The 21,714-nt window shown below is 41.6% G+C and overlaps 1 protein-coding gene across 1 annotated transcript in view; it reads left to right on the top strand.

The window, feature by feature from the left end:
• CASP7 (caspase 7) overlaps window positions 1-21,714 on the top strand; it is a 29,441-nt gene that overhangs the window by 4,792 nt on the left and 2,935 nt on the right. The window contains exons 3-6 of the mRNA XM_063132687.1: window positions 15,947-16,092; window positions 17,496-17,624; window positions 18,619-18,794; window positions 20,466-20,604. Of these exons, the coding sequence (XP_062988757.1) occupies window positions 15,947-16,092; window positions 17,496-17,624; window positions 18,619-18,794; window positions 20,466-20,604 (590 nt within the window). The remainder of the gene's footprint in view (window positions 1-15,946; window positions 16,093-17,495; window positions 17,625-18,618; window positions 18,795-20,465; window positions 20,605-21,714) is intronic.

A 21,714-nucleotide genomic window follows, 5' to 3' on the forward strand; every position in this document is an offset into this window, starting at 1 on the left:
AAAGAAAAAATGGGATTCAGATGAAAAAGGTCTTCTTCTTTTTAGAAGGCAAAAACTTAGCTCATTTTATTGTCTTGTTTTTGTTTGTATTATAAACTAGCTTAAATATTTATCCATTTTCAACCTGACATCTTCAGTTGGACAGGTGGTTGGAGGGAGGATGAAAGATTCAGCTTCTTCTCCACTTCATAGTTCCCACTCTCAAAATAGCAATTCTTGCTCCAAGCAGGTAGAACTCTCACTTTATCAGAGTCACTGGTCAACTTAAGCCAGCATAATGAAGTTTGCCTTGTGAGCAGATGTGTTTGCAGGAAAAGTAACCAGCTTCCTAAGATAAGCCAGGTGCTCTCCCTGCAAATAGATCAGCTAGTGAGGAAAGAAGAGAGCTTACAATTCAATGCAGTCTCTACTAGGGGGTCTTCTCTGCCTTGAAATTAGATCCGGCGCCCATAGAAGTGTTTCTCAGCCCCAATGATTTCCGGAGTGGGTCCCTCTCCCCACCTTGTCAAATTACCCGTCGAAGAATTGTTTTGTTTTCAGGTAACCAGTATTAACAAAAATGCTTACACCTCCCTCAGTTTTAAAGATCAACACATGAAAATTGGCACCATGACAGCTTTTAAAGAGGGCTTTAGGTATGCCAATTTTAGAGCAGATCCCTGTATGCAGTAATTTATAGGGAATTTTCTAAAGTCTGAACTCAAATGTCCTCTTTCAAGCACCTCTCATGTGGGAGAGGGAAACGAAGCAGCAGGAAAGCGCTTAGCACAATAATAAATAAGGAAATATATTAATAAATGCCACAACAGCAGCACACAGCTTGCCCAACCTCAGAGAGGACAGGAGGCTTGAAGGAGGCACCCCTCCCCCACTGTTGGTCAGGCACATTGGAGCAAGTTGAGGAAAGGCAGCAACAACAGCTTCCCTATGTGGGAGGAGGATGACACACAGACCCTGCACTGGAAGCCCAGCCAGCAAATGGGAGTAATAGTTTAACTGAGAAATAAACAGCCTGCCTGACTCAGGTGTAGAAGCTTACTCACTGACAATGCCAGCCCAGTGGCACTTTCACACTGTGCCTGACTTCTATGAGTCCAAGCAGAAAGGCGCAACCAACCAACCAACCAGCCCTGCACTCCCTCTCTCCCCACAGCCAGAAGCAGCACAGCAGCAGCAGTTAGTGTTTCCCATGCCTCGTGATGTAATGTTATCAAAGTGTGCTTTATTAATTGTGTACTGCTTGTGTGCACTGCACAACCCTAAAACACACAAATATACAAGTACATGAAGAAGACACTTGTAACTTTGAAGCCAGGTGCTGCTGGGAAGGTACAACTTTGCGGAAGGAGAGCTACAGCATGTCAAACCGTTAAGGGGAAATAATTATAATGATTGCGCAACCCAGCCCTGCAAGGCAGGATGGGCAGGCATATTGGAGGAAAAAGCTTTAACAGAACAGGCAGGCACATACTGGGGGTGGAGCAGGTGAAACAGGTCCCTCTCTCTCTTCTCTCTCTGCAAAAAACATAGATCTCCCCCCTCCCTCTCCTCCTCTAAACCTCGCTTTGCACTGTGTGTGCATAGTTAAAAGAATCTCTCTCTCTCTCTCTCTGACCCTAACGACCGCTGCAAGACCAAGAACAGCAATGAGCACATAGAATCAAGAACTGTGAGAAAATTCCCTCCCCTCGAACAGTGCGATTGGAGGAGAACAGAACGTGGTCACGGACAGTGCTGTGGCAATTCCTAATTCATTAGCCACAGATGTCAATAATATATCAATTATCAAAACTGCTCCACCCCATGTTCCTTTTTGGGAGGTTTTCAACTAGACACCACACACACCGGTCGAATAGTTACAGAGACTTTAGAAGCATCGATTGGGCGTGTCTCTGCTCTGAGATTATTTGATGGGTTTGGAAGCGGCCCATCTCCGCTCCGGAAGATCGAATCCTCCATGGATGTTCGTAGTTACCAGATAATTCCGTGGTGGAGTGCACACCCCAATCTCTACTGCTCCCCTTTTTTCATGTTTAAGGGTTTTTCAGGAATGAGTTGAAGGCAGGAGGGACGGCCTGGTAGTTAGAGTCTTTGTACGATAAACGAACCTTGCATTAAATGAACCATTGATTATTGAGTCATGGTTAAAGATAAGCTTGTTTGTTTAGGGTGGAGCAATGGTTCAAATTTGTTTGGCAGGGCAAGTAATGAACCTGACTTCTGTTGGCCGTGCTGGCTAAGGTTTGGCTAGTTTGACATGATTGGCTTCTATTTTTAAAAATCTAACTGGTATATGTGCATGATTAATGCCTGTCAACTAACAATAGGAAGTATGTGTGTTTGGTCTGCTCTCATGGGATTCTGTAATGCAATGCTAATATGTTTATTACCTAGCAGAGGTGTGGTTAGCAAGCTTTATTGTGTGGGAAGCCATGACCTTGTTACCTAGATGGGATATTTTGTGATTAAAGAGACAGGACCTGCTAGTGTGCTCTTGCTTCTCTCTCACACACACACTTACTTTGTGATGTGTGGTGATATTACCTGAAGAGTCTAAGATCCTTGAAGATCGGTGCCATCTTGACCTCTTTGAAATGGCCTGAACAAATTCTTTTGCAACATGGAATATTCATTGAGCCATGCTGGGTACTACCACTTAAACAGCTGAAGTATGAAGTGGGGCATCGCCTAAGTATAATTCTTTTTGTTTGCTTCTGTAATAGTAAATGTTGTTTAATTCATATGAATATTGTGTGCAGAGGTGCTGATTTGTGTACTCACATTTTATGAAAAAGCCTACTTGTTTAGATCACACATTTTCTTAAAAGGGCTTCTTGCCTATATTAGTAAGGGGATCTGAATGCCCAGGCATTAAAAATAGTTCTCCTGTGCAAAAATAGATTTGCTCTTATATTGGGCATGTCTTCGGTAGCTGGTGATATCAGTAATGGTGAAATAGTCTTTGCTAGACCACAGTCCAGACTTGGATTGGATATTTGACTCAGACGTTTAAAGACTATTTTTAAAATGGAACTCTTTACGATTAGCCATCCAGCCATCCAGAACACTCTAAAGTAGGGTTTAGAAAATTTCCCCTTCGTGATGCAGGCTGCCCTTACTCTTCAGTAGCCGACAATTTTCTCCTTCCTGAGTGGTTGTATAAAGTAGGGAATGCATTTTCTCCTGCATGTGACCCTCTATTTAATTTTGTCTTTCATTATTAGGGCATGGCTTGACAAAGTAAGAGGTCAGGAAGACAGAGGAGAGAATTTTGGGGTGTGTCTCTTTGAGCCCTTGGTATAAAAATGTCTCAAATAAGGAACCAGAAATGTATGCAAGTAATAGGAGAATCCCCTTGTCGTACTCTCTAGCTCCTTCCCCAGCCATTTCACAAAGGCAGGAAGGAAGCCTTTTATGATGGTGATGAACAATACAAAATGTTAATGCTGCAATTTTATTCCTAGTGCAAACTCTGAGGCTGGCCCTTGTCTTAAAATACTTTGTATCCTTTTTAAATTTGATGTTTTCCCCACTTCCATTATTTATTTGACACAGGGCCTCGCCTCCTTTTAATGTGTTCATTTTAAGGCTGAACTTCTATTCTGGTATTCTAAGGAAATTGCTGGGTTGAAAAGAAAAGAAACCTGTATATTATATGTCCACTAGATGGCAGACAAATATAACGTTTGCTTCATAGAAGCCCATACAGTGAGCACAAAGTTGATATTCATTCTCACTGTAATACTTTTATTAGAATCAACCAAATAGGCACAGTATTGTGGGCAAGCTTTCGAATTCTCAAGATCTTCTCATCAGGCAAAGTGTAACAAAAGCATAGTTGTGAGGGGGGGAGAAGCTGACAATGTTAAAGTCATTAAGTCTGCATGGTAAGAATTTTAAGATTGAATGAAGGAAGAGCTTCAGACTTAAATGGATTAGGCTCTTCTAGGTGCCAACAAGTTTCATGTTACACTTAAGACTGTTTGGGCAAACAAACATGTAATGATGGCTCCATTTCTGAAAATATAAAATCCGGTATATTTAGCATGTTATAAGGAATCCACTTTTGGAACCGTAACGTGGCAATCTGAGAAACACATTTGGCAATCTGAGAAACTGTCCTTGGGTACCATCACAAAATGGCTGCCATGGGAATAGAGATATGAAGGCCTGGGGAAAAACTGATTATCAGCGCCAACAGAAATCTTTTTCATAGCAAGCCCAGCTGCTGTAAAAAAGTGTTAATTATTGTTTTTTTTAAGTGAGTGAGCTAGTGGGAGCCAAGAAAGGTTTTGCGGGCATATTGGTGCCCTTGGGCACCATGTTGCCTAGACCTGCTTTGGAATGCCCTTCCTGAAAAGGTATGCCTGCTGCCTACTTTGAAATCTTTTTGGTGCCAGGTTAAGACGTCTTTATGTACCTAGTTAATTCCGTTTGCATAAACCCTCAGTATGCCTTTGTATTTTTTTATCTGCTGATCTTTTATTATGGTTGATAAAGCTGGTGTTTTATTGTATTAGGTCTAAATAATGTATTGTCTATATTGTACACCACCCTAAAATCTGATTTGATAAAATGCGGCTTAGAAATATTTTGCCTAAACAATGCATTAAGTCCTTGTGAGCTTAATCTCATGTGTGTTCTTGCACACGCTAAAAGGGGAATTTTGAATGTGTGCTTTCCTCTATCATCCCCATATCATGCACACAGCACATACTCACATCTGTATGTATTCATATCCAGTCTTCTCTCCTTTGATGTGGTGTTTGGTTGTTTTTGGTTGTTGTTTTTAAAATAGAGGCAGGGAACTCACAAACTGGGCATACTTGTGTACATGTATCACCCACATCAAAATCTGTGGGATATCCCTGGTGGGGAAGTGCGATATGTCCTGCTGCTCACACAGAATGTGCAAAGATCCGAGCTTGCTGAGTACGTGGTTTCATTTGAAATAAATTATATATAGCACATTCATATTCAATATATCTTCAAACATCCCATATTCTGATCCACATGTGTGAGTGGATTATTTTTAAGCCCGTGTACAACAGACTGACAGTTCTGGGCTGGCTCTTGAATTGTCATCCAAAACTGCCATCTCCAGATTCATTTTGGTACTAATGTTGTGGGGTATCTATCCTTACAAAACCTGATCTTCTGCATGACTTGCAATATTTCGCTGAGGAAAAAGAGGCTGGACAATCCTCTTGTTCCAAGGGCATTGAATTCTTTTTTTAAACAAGACTTCAAGTGCAATCCCGTGCGTGTTTAGATGGGGTGGGGGAGTCCTACCATTCCCAGCATCCCTCCAGCCAGCCATATTGGGAGTGGTAGGACTTTTTTCTGTCTAAGCAAGCGTAGTATTGTGCCCATAAGCAGTTTTTAAACTGTGTGACAGTGTGAGATCTACTGGAAAGGTTCTGTGCCACCCTGTTTCTGTTCCCTGTCTGTCTTCCATGGTTGATGACTGGCAAATTACCGTCATCTCTTAGAAGAGCAAAACATTCATAGAAGCAGATATTGGGATGAATTGATTAACATGTTAGCACACATTTGTCCTTTCCAGATCTACACGTGTTCCGCACTCTGTATCGCAGACGGACCTTTGCAAAATGAGCCTTGAGGGGCATCTGATTGGCTACTGTAGTAACAGAATGCTGAACTAGATAAACCTTTGATCTGATCCAACCTTTGATCTGATCCATGGCTCCCAGTCAGTGTCAACAATGCTGAGCTAGATGGACCAGTGGTCTTGCAGCTTCTCATGTTCCTATGTTTTTAGGGAAATTGGTGTAGGATGTTATGGGTCAATATTATTTGCATAATGAGGCTGTGCATAATAATTCTTCCACTTTGCTTTCTATACTTCCAATTATAATACTATAAACCTGTAAATTATCTTAACTAATTGTTGTTATTGAAGCCTCCTGTTGGACTTCGTAAGCAAGCATATTTGCAAAGATATTGGGGGAGAGGGGGGAGAATCAAGAGGGGAATCAAGAGAATCAAGAATCAATATTCATGTAACAATTCTCTTGGTTTTAAACAGACAGCATCCAAAAGTGGAGCAAACAAAATCAGTCATAAATGCAGTAATATGCAAGGGACTGACTTATTTAAATTGCCTGAAAGGTGTTCCCCCCCCCCATCAATTATTTCAGAAAAACTACTTAAATGCGTATAGCGATGTGATGGCTTTAAAGGGTAATATTGCCCTACCGCACACAGAGGCACGTGCATCTGTCTCTTAAGCATGTCTTCCTTTCCTGCATTATCACAGCAAAGCACTGTTAGGATCACATTGATGCAAGGACATGTTTTCTGCCTGTCAGCAGGTGGAAGAGACCTGCATGACATCAGCTGCATGCTAGGCCATAGTTATGGAGGTTTCAATAGCCCTATAGAAAAGTCCAGCGTGACCCATTGCTGACACAGACAAATCCTTGGGTCTGTGAACACACGGTAGCCTGCTTTACTGGCTGGTGTAGCATAAGCATGGTGGGATGCTGGCATTACTAGTGAGGATTAAACCTATTCAACAGCACAAGGTGAACACATTTTTCAGATGCAGAGTGGTGTACCACTTGATGAAGAGCCAAGGTACTGTATACTCTTTGTCTTTTCCCTCCCCTCTTTGTGGAGAAGGCAGAAATTTAGCTTAGGTATTTAGTATCATGAACAAAGGAAATTAAAGCTTGGGTGATATGTTGATTCTAATTGATTGAAGACATATTGCAGGGTAACACATTTCTTAGAATAATTAAAACAGGTCAGTAGGGTGTTGAAATAGAGAAGTAATTGCCCCCTTGAAAGCAACAGTGGTTTAAAGGTACCTTCTCCTGTTACGTCTGTCATAGCACTGCTTCTTCTTATTCTTAGGTAACGTGACAAGTCCCAGGCCACGTGGGAAAATTCCACCTTACATTTCCTTCCTACGTTACTGTTGGACTAGTTTCCAGGAAAATCTTGTCATATTAGCTTAGTGGTATGCAGGGATGGCATGGGGAGGGGACATCTGACGTACTGAAAATATGTGCCATGTAGTATCAGGCTGTACTCTGTAGTTCTGATAATAAATAGAATTGAGCTATGAAAGCAGAAAATGTTTAGAACTTGAAGCTGAAGCAAATATTAAAGAAAAGAATCAAATGTAGATTCAATGACATTCAATTGAAAAGTTGGACTGCAATCATCCCAATGATTATTCTCGATTTAAATTATGTATAAAGGTGAAAACGTTTGCTCTTTGCCTCAGTCCTAGAGACCCAGGCCATGGGGAGGTGGAGTGTATTCCATTATTTCTCCCACTCCCCCCATACTGGTTGTGATGTACTGCAATTCAGAATTTGATTGGAGCACTTGTCAAATGTATGTATATATTTTATATCAGGGGACTCTGACCTTAGAAGTTAGGACAGCCTGTCAAATAGCTTATAAATATTCAAAATATCTGAAGTATGGGATATGGGTGAAGGTGATCTTTCAAGAAATTTGGTCTCAAACTGTTTAAAGCTTTAAAGTCAAACCAGCACTTTAAATTGGGTTTGGAAACACCAGTAATCCATCTGGCTGGCACAGTATAGGCATTATATGAGTAAACTGCCTCGCCCCCACCAAGGCTCAGGGGCTGCATTCTCCACCAGATCTCTGGACCATCTTGAAGGGCAGCCCCACGTACATTGCAGTAGTCCAGCCTAGCATATAGATAACAGAGGCAAGGTCCAGCCTCTCCAGACAAGGGCAGCAATTGGTGTACTAGCCTAAGCTGGTAAAATGCAATCCTAGACTCTGCAGCTGTCTGGGCTCCCCCAGTTAGTGCAGAATATAGGAAGAGTCCTAGATTGCACACTTGGACTTCTAGGGGTAGTGCAACCCCATCCAAGACCAGTTGTAAACTTACATCCAGAGTAGTTGGTTTTCCAACCCACACTACTGCTGTCTTGTCTGGATTCAGCTTGTTTACCCTCCACCCCAAAACAGGCTCCAGACCCTGGTTCATAAGTTTGACAGCCTCCTTGGGATATGTAGATAGAAAGGAGAGGTAGAGCTGAGATCATTTGCATACTCAGCCCAAACCTCCAGTGAATTCATGTAGGTTTTAAAAAGCTTGCAGGACAGGATGGAACCTTGCAGCAACCCACAAACTAATGGCCATGGGGTGGATCAAATGTCCTCCAGCACCACCTTCTAACGCTCTTCTAGGAAGGACTGGAACCACTTTAAAACCATGCTTCCCAAGCCCAATCCAAATAAACATTCCAGAAGGATACCATAGTCAATCATATCGAAAATCGGTTAGAGGTTCAGAAGAACCAACAGGATTGCACTCCCCTTCTCCCATCTGTTCTCCGGTGTGAGTATATAAATTACTTTGCATCTGTGAGGGCTACCCATTTTTTCTGCATAACTTGCAGGTTCTTTAATGACTTAAAGTACAATTGCATTTCTTTCAGTTCATTTTTGTATGCAGAAAAACAAGCAACATATTAGGCAACTCCTTGACTCCTCCCAGGAAGTAAATACTTCACAAAGTCCCCCAAGACTTAAATACAAAAACATTAATAAAGGGAGCAGCATTTAATGTTTCCCATTCTTAGCAAAATCGCCTAGCACAAAAGTGTGTTTATTTTCTAAAATGCCATGGAGTTTGACGCTAATTGCTGCCTGTTTTTAAACAAGTGCTTTTCTACCTCTCCCAGGGGTAATTTTTATAATGCATGAAGTTTCAGGCCTCAGTTAACAAACAAAAAGGCATTGTGGTGACACAATTGATTGATGAAAGTTGGAGTTCTGGAGCATTTAACAACTTGTTCACCACTTCATGATTGGACAGTGTTGTTCAGCTACTGGTCTAAGTTGAAGCCTTTTTTTTTAGTTCACAGAAAAGGAGCAGATTCAGTATCTCTCTTCTTGTCAACCTTTTCTTATTCCATAACAAACAACACCATTTTAGTGGTAACATATTTGCATGTATGCATGCTTCATTATTTTTGCTGCAAGTGATAGAGGGAACTTTGTAGAGTACAGTAAAACTACCACATGAACTGAGAAAGCTAGGAGGACACCGACTCACTATAGTGGATAAACTCGTAAAAGCTATAGGTGGTTATGGATGTGCAGGACCATACAAAAAACACTTTGGATCCTACCTCAGTGCTTTGTATAGGAGATTGCTTCACCTTGGATAGCTTTGGGCTGCCTTCATGAAACTGCTGCCCTCCAGATTTGTTGACTACAACTCCCAGCAACCCCATCCAGCCATATTGGCTGGGGAATGCTGGGAATTGCAGTCCAACATAGTTATATGGTGGACAGCAGGTTCAGGAAGGGCAGTGTCAGGCAACACCATGCATCTCAAACCAGAGGCAGAAAGCCCAAAGTTGTGAATGACACTCCCCCTTTTTTAGTATAATGGGGAAAGCAACAGACCTGTTACGATATTTTTGTGTTTAGTCAGAACTGTATGAGATTTGCAGGTGTAGTAGTCCCTTGGCAGTGCGTGAAGACTGCCAACTCTCAGACAGATTGGTGTGCAGGTGGAGAGCCATTGAGATTTTGTAAAAGGGGAATTCCTTCTCCCTGATAATCTTATTCACAATTTTTATAACCATGGCATACATCATAGAGGTGCCCTTTAAAATTCTCACAAAAGGTTAGAGGCTAGGTGTAGGGGTTGGGGAGCTACAGTCAGTAAAAAATAGTTTGAGGTCTTTTTCTTTATATGTTTTCTGCTCAAATTTATCAACAGAATCACAGATTTATTTTTATTTATTTATTTATTACATTTTTATACCACCCAATAGCCAAAGCTCTCTGGGCGGTTCACAAAAATTAAAACCATGAAAAGCATAATAAAACAACAGTCTAAAAACACAAATACAAAATGCAATATAAAAAGCACAACCAGGATAAAACCACACAGCAGAACTTGATATAGATTAAAATACAGATTTGGGCTTCATCCATGATGATGTGGGTAGTTGACACTTGATTGGGAAATATATATATATATGAAAAAATTCACTTTATTGCATGTGCGCTATATATTCTAAGGAACGGGAGCTTTTAAAGTTTGAGGTGTTTTTAAAAGGGATTTCCTTTCCCCTTTTGTGGGTAATGTGCTGTGTTCCTTGCGTGAGTTGTGCAACTGTTAAGAGTACAGTCGCACACCCCTGTTAGAGTAATGCTTGGTTTAATCCTTGGTTTAAGTAGTGGCGCAGAGCAGTAAAGCAGCAGTTTCTGAAGCCAAAACTCTCCCCACGGCCTGAGTTCGATCCCAGCGGAAGCTGGTTTCAGGCAGCCGGCTCAGGTCGACTCAGCCTTCCATCCTCCCGAGGTCGGTAAAATGAGTACCTAGTTAGCTGGGGGAAAGGTAATAATGGCCGGGGAAGGCAATGGCAAACCACCCCACTATAAGGCCTGCCAAGAAAACATCAGCGAAAGCTGGCGTCCCTCCAAGAGTCAGCAATGACTCAGTGCTTGCACGAGAGGTTCCTTTCCTTTTCCTTTCCTTAAGTAGAAAACCGTACCTGCATCAAAGCTCCTTGAAGCACCACCAGCAGTGTACACTTCAAGAACGGTGTGTGTGTGAGAGAGAGGGGGGGGCAGTCCTTCTCACTCTTTGTTTCAGAGCTATGAAGCCCACGTTAAGAGCAAGCAGGAAACTATGCATCTAAAACTCCCCGCTTGAAAAGCCTACAGAGCAGCCCCTCTTCCATATTCTTTCAGGCAGAATGGGTGGCTGGACTTTTTGCTCTTCGTTTCAGAGCAAGAAGCCCATTAAGGCGAGAAGAGGCAGCAGAAATTGAAAGACCTCTTCTCTTCTCCCATCTATGCTCCCTGGCTGCCTGTCTCTATCTTAAGTTGCTACCAGCCATTATCTTTATCAGGAAAATGGGGCCCTCACTTCCTTGTACCCACAGCAAGGGAGATAATGCTCATGGAGCTTGACTCAGGTTGTCATGACTTGGTAGAACTCCACATTTCTGGTTGGGAGCTTGGTGTCAGTAACTACCCACTGAATAATGGTGGATCTCAAGCCATTTTTGGAAGTCATGGGTGCTGCTACTGCCTCTGTTGCCATAGACACACAGTCGCCAAATTTAGTTGAGAATACTGGAATCTCTTCTGATCAGTTCCTTCTACATGCCTCCCAAAAGTACTGTGAGTGGAAGTAAAAAAGAGAACCCTGGTCAAGCCATTCTCTTTCCTGGCTGAAAAGTCTAGCCCACAAATACACTACCTCCTCACAGATGGCTTCCCCCCCCCCTTTCTTGCTTGCTTTCTTTTTGAGAACTTTGCACCAGAATCTCAACCGACCAGCTGACTTTTCTGTGTTGCTCCGAAACTGGTCTGCAGGTTCAGGAACACCTTGCTTTGCTTTGTAGAAGACCTGCTTCACCTCAGATAAAGTCCGAATACCTCCAAAAGGACTCGGTATTCAGGCTTTGTCCAAAGTAGATGTACATGCCTAATTGATACCATCACTGATACGATAGTTCGGTTGGCAGGAATGATTAGAGCCTTCTCCTAACTAGCCAAGTGAAGCACAGGATGGGAGGGGGGAACAGAAAATTAATTTGCCCTGGTACAAAGAAAGAAGGCTGAAATCTTGCACATAGTTAATTGATGATAGAATTGCAGCCAAAGGGAATTTCCAGTGACACCAAATGGCAGTATATATTTATATTTTTAAAGGGTGTAAGAAAATAAGGTGTGATTGTCTTCTGGTAATGTGTTGTTGCTTTGGTCTAGTTTAAGGAGTCAGCAATAGTTAGTTGTAATCAATATAATCTATGCGTTGTCCTAAATTTACTTTTACATTTCTGTAGGCACCAAAGTAAGTCTGGAAATAGGCTTCTTTTTCACTTTGAAATGTATTGCATCACCCTTTCTGTCTGGAGTATTTTTGCTGAGCATAAATCAAGGAAGAAATCTTCAGCCTGTTATTTTTTTTAAGATTTTGCTTTGGCGTGTAAATATGGGGAATTCCAAACCCCGGTGTGCACTGCTTCCTTAATGTAATGCCAAGCATTGGACAAGAACAAAGTGTTTATCACCGTTGTCTAGGCGGCTTCTATTAATATGGATCTCTGCCTGAATGGCTCCAGTGATAGGGGCTCTCCAGCATTGTATTAACAGCTTCCTCAAATCACAAAATTAAAATCTGAGGAAGTTTGGGCAGTTGATAGCTGCAGGGATTGGCTTGATGGTGCTATGGTTAAACAGATGGAAAAATGGAAGGAACAAGACAGCTGTATCTACACAACACAGAGAAGCCCTATTCATGTTACATGTAGGACATTTATGTGTTGGAGTGGGACCACGCTGCAGGCCAAGCATGACATCATGTCCCTTGGCTAGTTCTGCCCTCCAGTGTCCATACACTGAGCACAGATGTCTGAAAAGAGACCTCTGTGTGTGAGCAGATGCTCTATGAAAGGACTCCACATAATTATGATGCTCAATTTTGTGGGCATCAAGGGCAGGATATCCAGGGATTCCTGGGGGAGAAGGCTATAAGTCCTGATAGCTATATGCTACCTCCAGTATCAGAAGCAGTATGGCTATGCATACCCAGTTGCTGGAGAACATGGCTGGGTGGGTGCTGTTGCACACATGTCCTGCTGGTGGATTTTCAGTGGGCAGCTGATTGGCCACTGTGTAAACTAAATGATGGACTAAATGGACCCTTGGTCTGATCCAGCATGTCTCTTTTGTCTGTAAGCAATGTCAGCAGGGTTGGTAGTGTAGCCCTATTCCTGTTTCAATATGCCCTACACATAAACAGGGCTTCTCTAACATGGTATAACAGTTGTTTTGAAGTTGTGTTTCTGATAGTTCAGGTCCCTTTGCATCTCATGCCAGACAAGCTCCCACAAAAGCTTTCCCACCTCTGCCCATCTTTCCATGGTGAGCACGAGTATGTTCTAGAGCAGACTCTCCTGGGGCGATGGCAAGATCCTACAGGTCTTCTTGATGGTCTTTGTGAAATATCAGGGCCAGGCCAAGGCTGTGGGGGATGAAGAGAGAAGAGAACTTTAAAATGAAAATGATGTACTAGGCCCAGTACATTTAGGAACATAAGAAGGGGCATGTTGAATCAGATCAAAGGCCTACCTAGTCCCGCATTCTTTTCCCACAGTGGTTATCCAGCTGCCTGTGGAGAGCCCAACAAGCTGGACTTGAGAGCAGTAGCATTCTCCCATTTGTATTGCCCAGGTCTTCTCCTCTTATTCCATGACTGCTAAGATTGCTCTGGAGTGTTTGATGAGGGACTTTGTCAAAATGCCTTTGGGAAATCAACGTAAGCTATGTGTATAGAAACAGTGTTTCGAGGCAGCCGTGACTTTGTTAACTAGCGAAGACTAGTTTCCTAGTATTCTCAGTCTTGCCAATCTAGAGGCTGCATCTTGCCTGGCAATCACACAGGCCAGTATCACAGACCCTGATTCCTTCTAGCACCTGAAGTGAGCATGGGCACAAAAGTCCATGTTAGCTCAGTAACCTACGTCTCTGATGTTCCCTATTCAAGATCTGGAGTCCCTGGAACTGTGCACTAGAATCCTTTGCTACCCAGAGTTTGATATGGAAAGGGTTCCTTAGAGCAGACAAGGGGCTTCCCTATCTGATCTGCTAGCCTCTCTTCTGGTCCCTTTTGCCTGCCGCTTTTTGTGCTGTGTGGTGGCAAAGGGGCTCCCTTTCTCATTGCAAAGCAGGTTGTCCATACGTGAAGACAGCAATCCATGGGCTATTCGCTGCCTTGGTGTGCTGCACTGTGAGAAAGGGAGCCTGTGAGAAAGGGAGCTGTAATCTGCTCAACAATGCAGATCGTTGGTTACAACATTTCCGTGCAGCAGCGGACGGCAGCAATCTGCCCATGGAGGAAGAGTTCACCTTCTCCCTCCATGAGCAGTTCACTGCCTTTCCATGTGGTGTGTATGTGTGTGAATGGACTGTGATCTGTTCTGCTTGCTTGGAGCCAGTATAATCCTCAGGTCAAAAAGAAAAGGGGGGCTCCTCTGCCATAAAGGACGAATTGGAAAACCACTATGACTGAGGGAGAAACTTTCATGGCAATCATGGAACCATGTTTTTTGTAAGAAAGTTATAGTGTATATAGTCCTCCCTGGTTTGCTGCTTCAGAAAGCTCTATTCTTGAACACCAGGAAGAATTCAAAGGCTAGTAGCATTCATAGTCTTCTCCTCCAGGAATCCCTGGATATCCTGTCCTTGTTACCTGCAAAATTGGGCATCGTGATCTATGTGGAATCCCTTCATAAAAGCAGCTGATCACATTCCAAAGTCTTTTTTCAGACGTTTCTTGGTTGAAAAACAAAAAAATCAGTGTCTCTATCAGGTTCAATTTGTCACCTGACTGCTTCAAATCTGGTTGCCCAAAGAAATCAAAAACTGCCAAGAATAACAAACACGATGACCTCTTGATGAGTGTGTGGTGTTGGTTTTTTAAATCAATTACGTAAAAGACAGCCTAACTTCCCCACTTTGCCTCTTCCTTTTTCATTCTAATCTCCTTAAACCTCTTAACATTGTGAAGGAAAGAGCATATGCACGGACATGCATAAACAATTTTGTGAATGATACATCAAGTGGATGTGTTTTGTGTTGTCTTTTTCTCCCCCCAAAAGTGAATAAATTTGAAGCAAAAACAAATTTAGGCTCTGGTTCATAAAAAAGAGGGGAAATTTCCAAGCAAAGCAGGAAAAAAATTCTTCTGAAATGGCAGATGTATAAATTTTTCAAGCAGCAAATATCAAGGAAATTGTTGTTGTTTTTTTAAAAAAACTTTTGCAATTCAACACTTAATTAGCTACCTATTTACTACTATCAAAGAACAAGATGGTGTTCACATCAAAAAAAATTGTTGTCAGCTGATAAAAATGCTTTGGGTACAATCCTGTCCATGCTGGGTGTATCCGTGGATGCCTGAAGCTCTGCACATGTATGTGGACGGCTGAAATGGAAGGAGTCAGCGGGAGGGAATTCCCACACACATGAGAATTGTCTGATAATCAGTTGTCAGATTATTGGCCATCTAGGTCACAATAATGGCCCATTGATAGTGCAACCACTGGAAAAACTCATTCTTGCTCCAAGGATTTGTGGGAGTAGATGGGTAAGATCATTTTTCTCCCATATAAAACTAATCCCTTGTTAACATGTACAGTGTGCCCAGCTAAGGGGAAATATATAGTTAGCCTCTCGTTGATGATCAAATGTTGTGGCCAAGAACTTGTGCTACCCCCCCCCCAAAAAAAACTAGAATGTGTCTGAAATAAACAGCAGCAGCCCCCATGCTGTTTTAGGATACAGTGTTCATACTTCCCCAAGGGAACATTGATGCAATATAGGACTATACAGAGAATTATTTTACAAACAGATAGATCTTTGGTTGCTTTTGGTTTCAAGAGACGAAGTTGTGAACAGACCTGTGTGATTAAAAGGTGCTATAGGTAAATTCACATGGACTGTTTTGCTAGGTACATTTCAGAATTAATCAGTTTATAGACCAAATAGCCAGTTGGTCTTGGTTAAAGGCCTGTCTGTCTGTCTGTCTGTCTGTCACATCTTCATATTTACAGGGCAACTCTCTGCATGTCCACTCAGAAGTAAATCTCATTGAGCTCAGTGACACTTATAACTTAACTCTTTAGCACTGAAACCTCTAAGCAAGAGTCAGAAGAGTCGTTGAGCTCAATGGGATTTACTTCTGAGTGGACGTGCATAGGGTTGCCTTGTAAATATGAAGATGTCACACTTCAAAAGAAAGAACGGGGCAGGAGAAGCAGTGGTAGATTTATCTGTAGATTACAAAATGAAATCCAAGTAAATCCTTTGACCACGGCAGCATCAAAATAGGCATCCACTGTAATTTTGAAACAGTTGTGTTCTGAATGTGAATATTTAATTAATAATGTTTCCACAGAAAAAAGAATGGACAGGATCTTCTGCCAGATGCCCCTCCCGGTGGCCAGTACCGAAATGTTAACCCGACATTTCAGTATAGTATGAACTATAAGAAAATTGGTAAATGCATTATTATAAACAACAAGAACTTCGACAAAAGTACAGGTATGTGTTTTTCCTCTTCTGTCAGTGTTTTAATATAGTGTGGGATTGCAATCCTATATGGTAGATTAAAGACAGAATTGTATATAGGCAAGCAATGCTTTTAATAGATAAGTGCTGTATCTCAGGGTCCTAGTAGTTAAAGACTGCCTTTTCCTATATAAAGTTGTCCGTACTTCAGGGGTGGGAAACATTTTTCCCCATCAAGGGCTACATTCACTTGCAGGTAATCTGCTGGGGGGCCATGTGCATGTTGTGGGCAGGGCTCATGCCAGCAGTGGGTGGGCCATTCTTTTTCTGTCACCCCCGTTTCTCTCTTCCTCTTCCTTCCCAGTCAGCAGGTCACCAAGGAACAAATAATTAACTTTTGCCAGAGATGTGAAATAATCATATGGCTTTTAAACTTATGCTGAGCACCACAGGTTGCCCACCCTGCCATACGTTAAGATAATTTATAGCATTGCTCCTCTCAGTGAGGAAGAGCCCCTGTCTGCTGCCACATCCAGACTTTGTAGCTCCCTCCCCAGGGTGATCCACTTTGCCTTTCTCATGGTGTTAAAATATTTCCCTTTGGAAATCCCTTTGTCCTTTAAAGGCCTGACTTAACCACATGACTTATGTTGTTCTCTTGGGGCTTTTTAAAATAGGTTTTGACAATGTTTTATTGCTGTTCTTATTTCTTGGTCTGTTCTTCTGTTGGTTTTAATGGGGTTTGGTTTTATGGAATTTTATGGTGCTTGCTGTAAACCACCTTGAACTTTTGTAATGAAAAGCAGGGGTATAAATATTTTTAATCTACATTTGTTCAGAAGTGCTATGCGTACACAAACTTGGTTGCTGTTTGACTGCCCTTTAATGTAGGTCAGCATTTTAGAGGGTTTGATCAATCAAATATCATCTCCTCATCACATTAATGCAATGTCATTTGCTAACACAAGATGAGGTTTTGACTAGGTTCGCACAACACACTCACTGGTTGTGTGATGGTTGTTGTTGAGCCGTGGGTTAGTGTGTGGCTTTTTAACCATGCAGTGGTTTTCTGAAGGGTGGCTTGTTAACCATGCATTGTGGCTTATTTTTCCTTGATCAATCCACCTTGGGAACCCATGTTTTCTTCAGGCTGGTTAACAAGCCACACTGCATGGCTAATAAGCCACCCTGCAGAAAATGTCCTGGGTTCAGACAACACCCTAACCCGTGGTTCAACAAACAACCCACGGTTCAACAACAACCCACAGTCAACCACTGAGTTTGGGTTAGCGTGTTGTGTGAACTGCCCCATTGTGTTCATGCTGCTCAGAAGTCTGAATATTGAAACTCTTTTCTCTCCCGTTGGTCAGTTGGCCCTTTGCAAAGCTATAAAAATAAACATACAGTCAGCTGTGACCTTCTTTATTTCTTATCAGGCATGAGTATACGAAATGGCACCGATAAAGATGCTGGTGACCTTCAAAAATGTTTTCGAAATATGGGGTTTGATGTTGCAGTCTATAATGATCTCAGCTGTGATGAAATGAAGACAATACTTGGTGAAGGTAACAATGAAAGTTAATTGCATTAGAGGCTTCCTAACACGACTTAACTTTCTGCTGATTTAATTAATCGTTTAGGAAGCTTAATACATAATTGAAGTTGAGGACATCATAATCATCATCATTATCATCATCATCATATTTGTTTGTTACCCGCCTCTCCCTCCGGATCGAGGCGGGGTACAACACAAATGTAAATGTCATAAAATACATATAATTAAAACATTCAAAACTAATACATCATTAAAAGCAGCACATTATTAAAAGGCATCTTAAAATTCAACTACTCTTTAGGTAGAAATACTTATTGAATGCAGTGGATTTACTTGTGAGTAAAATATGTGCAATCTCCAGTATCTGAGGCAATCAGCCTGTGTGCACCAGTTGCTGGGGAACATGGGTGGGAGGGTGCTGTTGCACTTTGTCTTGCTTTGTTGGTCCCTGGTCAACAGCTGGTTGGTCACTGCGCGAACAGAGTGGACCCTCGGTCTGATCCAGCATGGCACTTCTCATGTTCTTATGTATAGCAGCAGCGTTGAACCTCCTGTAGTGCAAGGGCCTAATTCCATTTTGGAGAAGCTCTCGCCACATTCCAATGGTGGGTGAGGCTGAAGGCAAAATGACTGTACCAAAACAAACAAACAAAAAACCGCTAGCATGTTTTAGCTTAAAGCTCTTACAGCGAGGTCTCCTAAGGCATTTCAGCCTTTTGGAATGGTGGGAAACTGTTCAAAAGCTGGGGAAGCACCAAGTAATTGGTGGCCAGGAAAAAGGGAGCAGGGCCAGGGGAAGTGGGCAGGGCCAATTGAAGAACCCAGGAGGGCCATATTTGGCACGCCAGGAGGGTCAGATGTTCTGCATTCCTGAAGTAGAGCATTAATCATTATTTCCAGGCCACCTTTAATTATAAAGGAAATGATTTGTGGTACAGATTTTTTTATTGAGAGGAACTGAGTTGAATTTCTGTTAACATACAGAAAATGTGTTTGATTTGCAGCTGCATGTGAAAACCATAGTGATGCTGCTTGTTTTGCCTGCATATTGTTAAGCCATGGAGAGGAGGGTCTTATCTATGGCACAGATAAGCCTATGGCAATCAAGGAGTTGACCATTCTTTTTAGAGGAGATAAGTGCCAGAGCCTCGTCGGAAAACCTAAATTATTTTTCATTCAGGTAAGAAGCATTTGATGCTAGCTAGCACTTGCTGGATATCATTTGTGTTGCAAAGCCTAAGGAGAGTAAGCAAAAATAAGAAGCAGTCATCTGAATTGGTTGCAGAACTGAAGCATAAAGATCTGATTGTGATGTACTTTAAAAAGCATAAAACCAAAACAAGCAAAAAGAGGCCAAACATCCATTGAGCTTTTCAAATCGATTAGTACTTAAACCCATTCATGATCTTTGAGGGGCTATAACTGAGCTATTCTCATTCTGCAACCTTTGAAACATCTAAAGTTGTCCTGTCTCAATCGGGACATAGTCATGTAAATCAGTCTCCCAAACCTGGTGCTGTCCTTATGTTTGGACTTAAGATCCCATCAGTCCCAGCCAGCCTGGCCAATAGTCAGGAACACTTGAGAGTTATAGTCCAATATAAGGAGAGCACCAGGTTGAGAAATTAATGGAGGTTGAAGCCTGATCTGCAGTCCATTGGCTTTTCTTTGAGGCCACTGCCCATGTTTTGCATTCGAATGCTTGATCATCCTGTAGCATGGGAGAGGCTTATCAAAAGTAGTTGGGCTGTGCCCAGTTTCATTAGCATAGTAGGATGGTGGGAAAGCCATTGCTAATCAGAATAAACAATACTGGGCTGTTTGGACCAATAATCTCATTTGTTATAAGCACGGAAGTTGGAGAAATTCACAATGAACTTAAATGAGTTTGGATTTCTATGAATCAGAATTGTGAATTCCACAGCGGGCCAGCCTTTTCAGATTCACGTGGACTGGTGGACCAGTTTTGCACTTTAGGGGCGGGGGGGGGTGCATTTCACTAATTTGCATTAGGGCTAATGCGCCCTTGCGCTAATATAAATGACATCTTGGTTGAAAAAAATCTGATTCCATTGATTCCGATTTTGACAATGGAAACAAAGATGCCTGACAATCCACGCAACAAAATCTGTACAACCTTAGGTGTGCTTGGCGCCTACAGGGTACTCCTTCTGTCACCAGCTGAAGACCTTTTTATTTTCTCAGTATTTTAACACCTAATTTAACTTAAATTTAAACTTTGCTGTTTTAATTCCATATTTTAATCTATATCAATTTTTGCTGTGTGGTTTTATCCTGGTTGTGCTTTGTATTTTGTATTTGTGTTTTTAGATTGTTGGTTGTTTTTATGCTCTTCATAGCTTTAATTTTTGTGAACCGCCTAGAGAGCTTCGGCTATTGGGCGGTATAAAAATGTAATAAATAAATAAATAAATACTTCATATCTGTGCATTTTTTTCTTCAAGTATTATGCATTTTGGATAAGCTAGGGTGGGGTTGGTGGATGGGTATTCCAGAATAAAAAATATGTCAGTGTTAAGTACAATATTAGGTACTTTATAAATAATAAATAATATGCTCACCAGTTATGGCTTGCCTCTCTGCATATTCTTACAAATGAAATGTAACTGAAATATTTAAGCTGCAGCCCTCAAACCTGTATATCTTTAATAGGGCTCATGTTACAGAACTTCAGTGCTTATCCTAGTATAGGTAATTAATGTATGATACTTAATTTACAGTGCTGAATTTACAAGCTTCGGAATTAAAGTGCCGTAACTCCTGTAAAACGTTTGTGATTTATGCATAGGAAAATTATTTCACCCACTACTTAATATTATGCTGATTTCAGGCATGTCAAGGTTCTGAATTTGATGATGGGATTCAGACCGATTCAGGTTCTTCAAATGACACTCTGGAAATGGATGCCAATCCAACATACAAGATTCCAGTAGAAGCAGATTTTTTGTACGCCTATTCAACTGTGCCAGGTATGATGGGAAAGGTGACAACTTGACATACAGATGAGCGAGAGTAAACCAAGTGTAAATTTATTGAGACAAATACAAGCATTTTAAAACTATAGTTGCTGTGTTTTTTAAAAAACGGAATGCTACTTTATGAGGAAATATATTTTATTTACATTAAATTTTAAGCCTCTCTTGCAAATTTGAAGTATTGCACTAGCCATTTATATATCTATTTATTTGTTTTCTTTTTCCTTTTCTATTTCAACTAAGGGGTGAAGTATTAAAGATTCCAACATAAATGTACAATAATTAATATGCTATTAAAATGGAACCTAAACATGCATTTTTTTAATAGTCCTATTCAAGGCGCACTGTACTGGTGGGTGATCAAAGCCTCAATACCTGCGGAGGGAGTCCTACACATGTGTTGTATCCATAGATGCCTAGACCCATTCCTACTGATGCCAATCAAACATTGGCCTGGGTGTGTGGCCATCACATACATTTAGCATCCAAGAGATGGGGCTAGCCTACACATTTTAAAGACCTGCTTCATTTGGGTACCAAATGCCTTAAGAGGGCTAATGGTTGTTTAAAAATATAAATGCACAATTACCTTGTCACACCAGACCAAAGATGCTTCCAGCACTGTCTCCAGCAGTGACAAACCACATGCACTTGCGAAAATCAAAACGAGACCTTGTGGAGCTATCTCTTGTTGTGTGAAAATGTAGGTTTTGTTCTTATTTTTCATAGCTAATAACAATAGCTGTATCATCCATTAATTTGTCCAGTCTGCTTTCATGCTATCTATACTAATGGCTAGGGGTGTGCACTCTGCCCTGGAATTATCTGGTAACCACAAACATTCACGGAGCATTGGATCTTCCAGAGTGGAGATTGGCTGGTTCCAAACCCATCGAGTAATATCAGGGTGGAGATGTGCCCAATCAGAGCTTCTAAAGTCTCAATTATCCTGGTGTGTGTGTGTGTATATATATATATGTGTATGTATGTATGTATGTATTGAATATCCCCATATTTGGAAGACACTGAGTGAGGTGAGGGGTAGCTTTGATATTGACATCTTTGGCTAACCAATTAGAAATTGCCACAGTGCTGTCCGTGACC

This window comes from Elgaria multicarinata, chromosome 8, assembly GCF_023053635.1.
Source record: "Elgaria multicarinata webbii isolate HBS135686 ecotype San Diego chromosome 8, rElgMul1.1.pri, whole genome shotgun sequence".
NCBI lineage: Eukaryota > Metazoa > Chordata > Lepidosauria > Squamata > Anguidae > Elgaria > Elgaria multicarinata.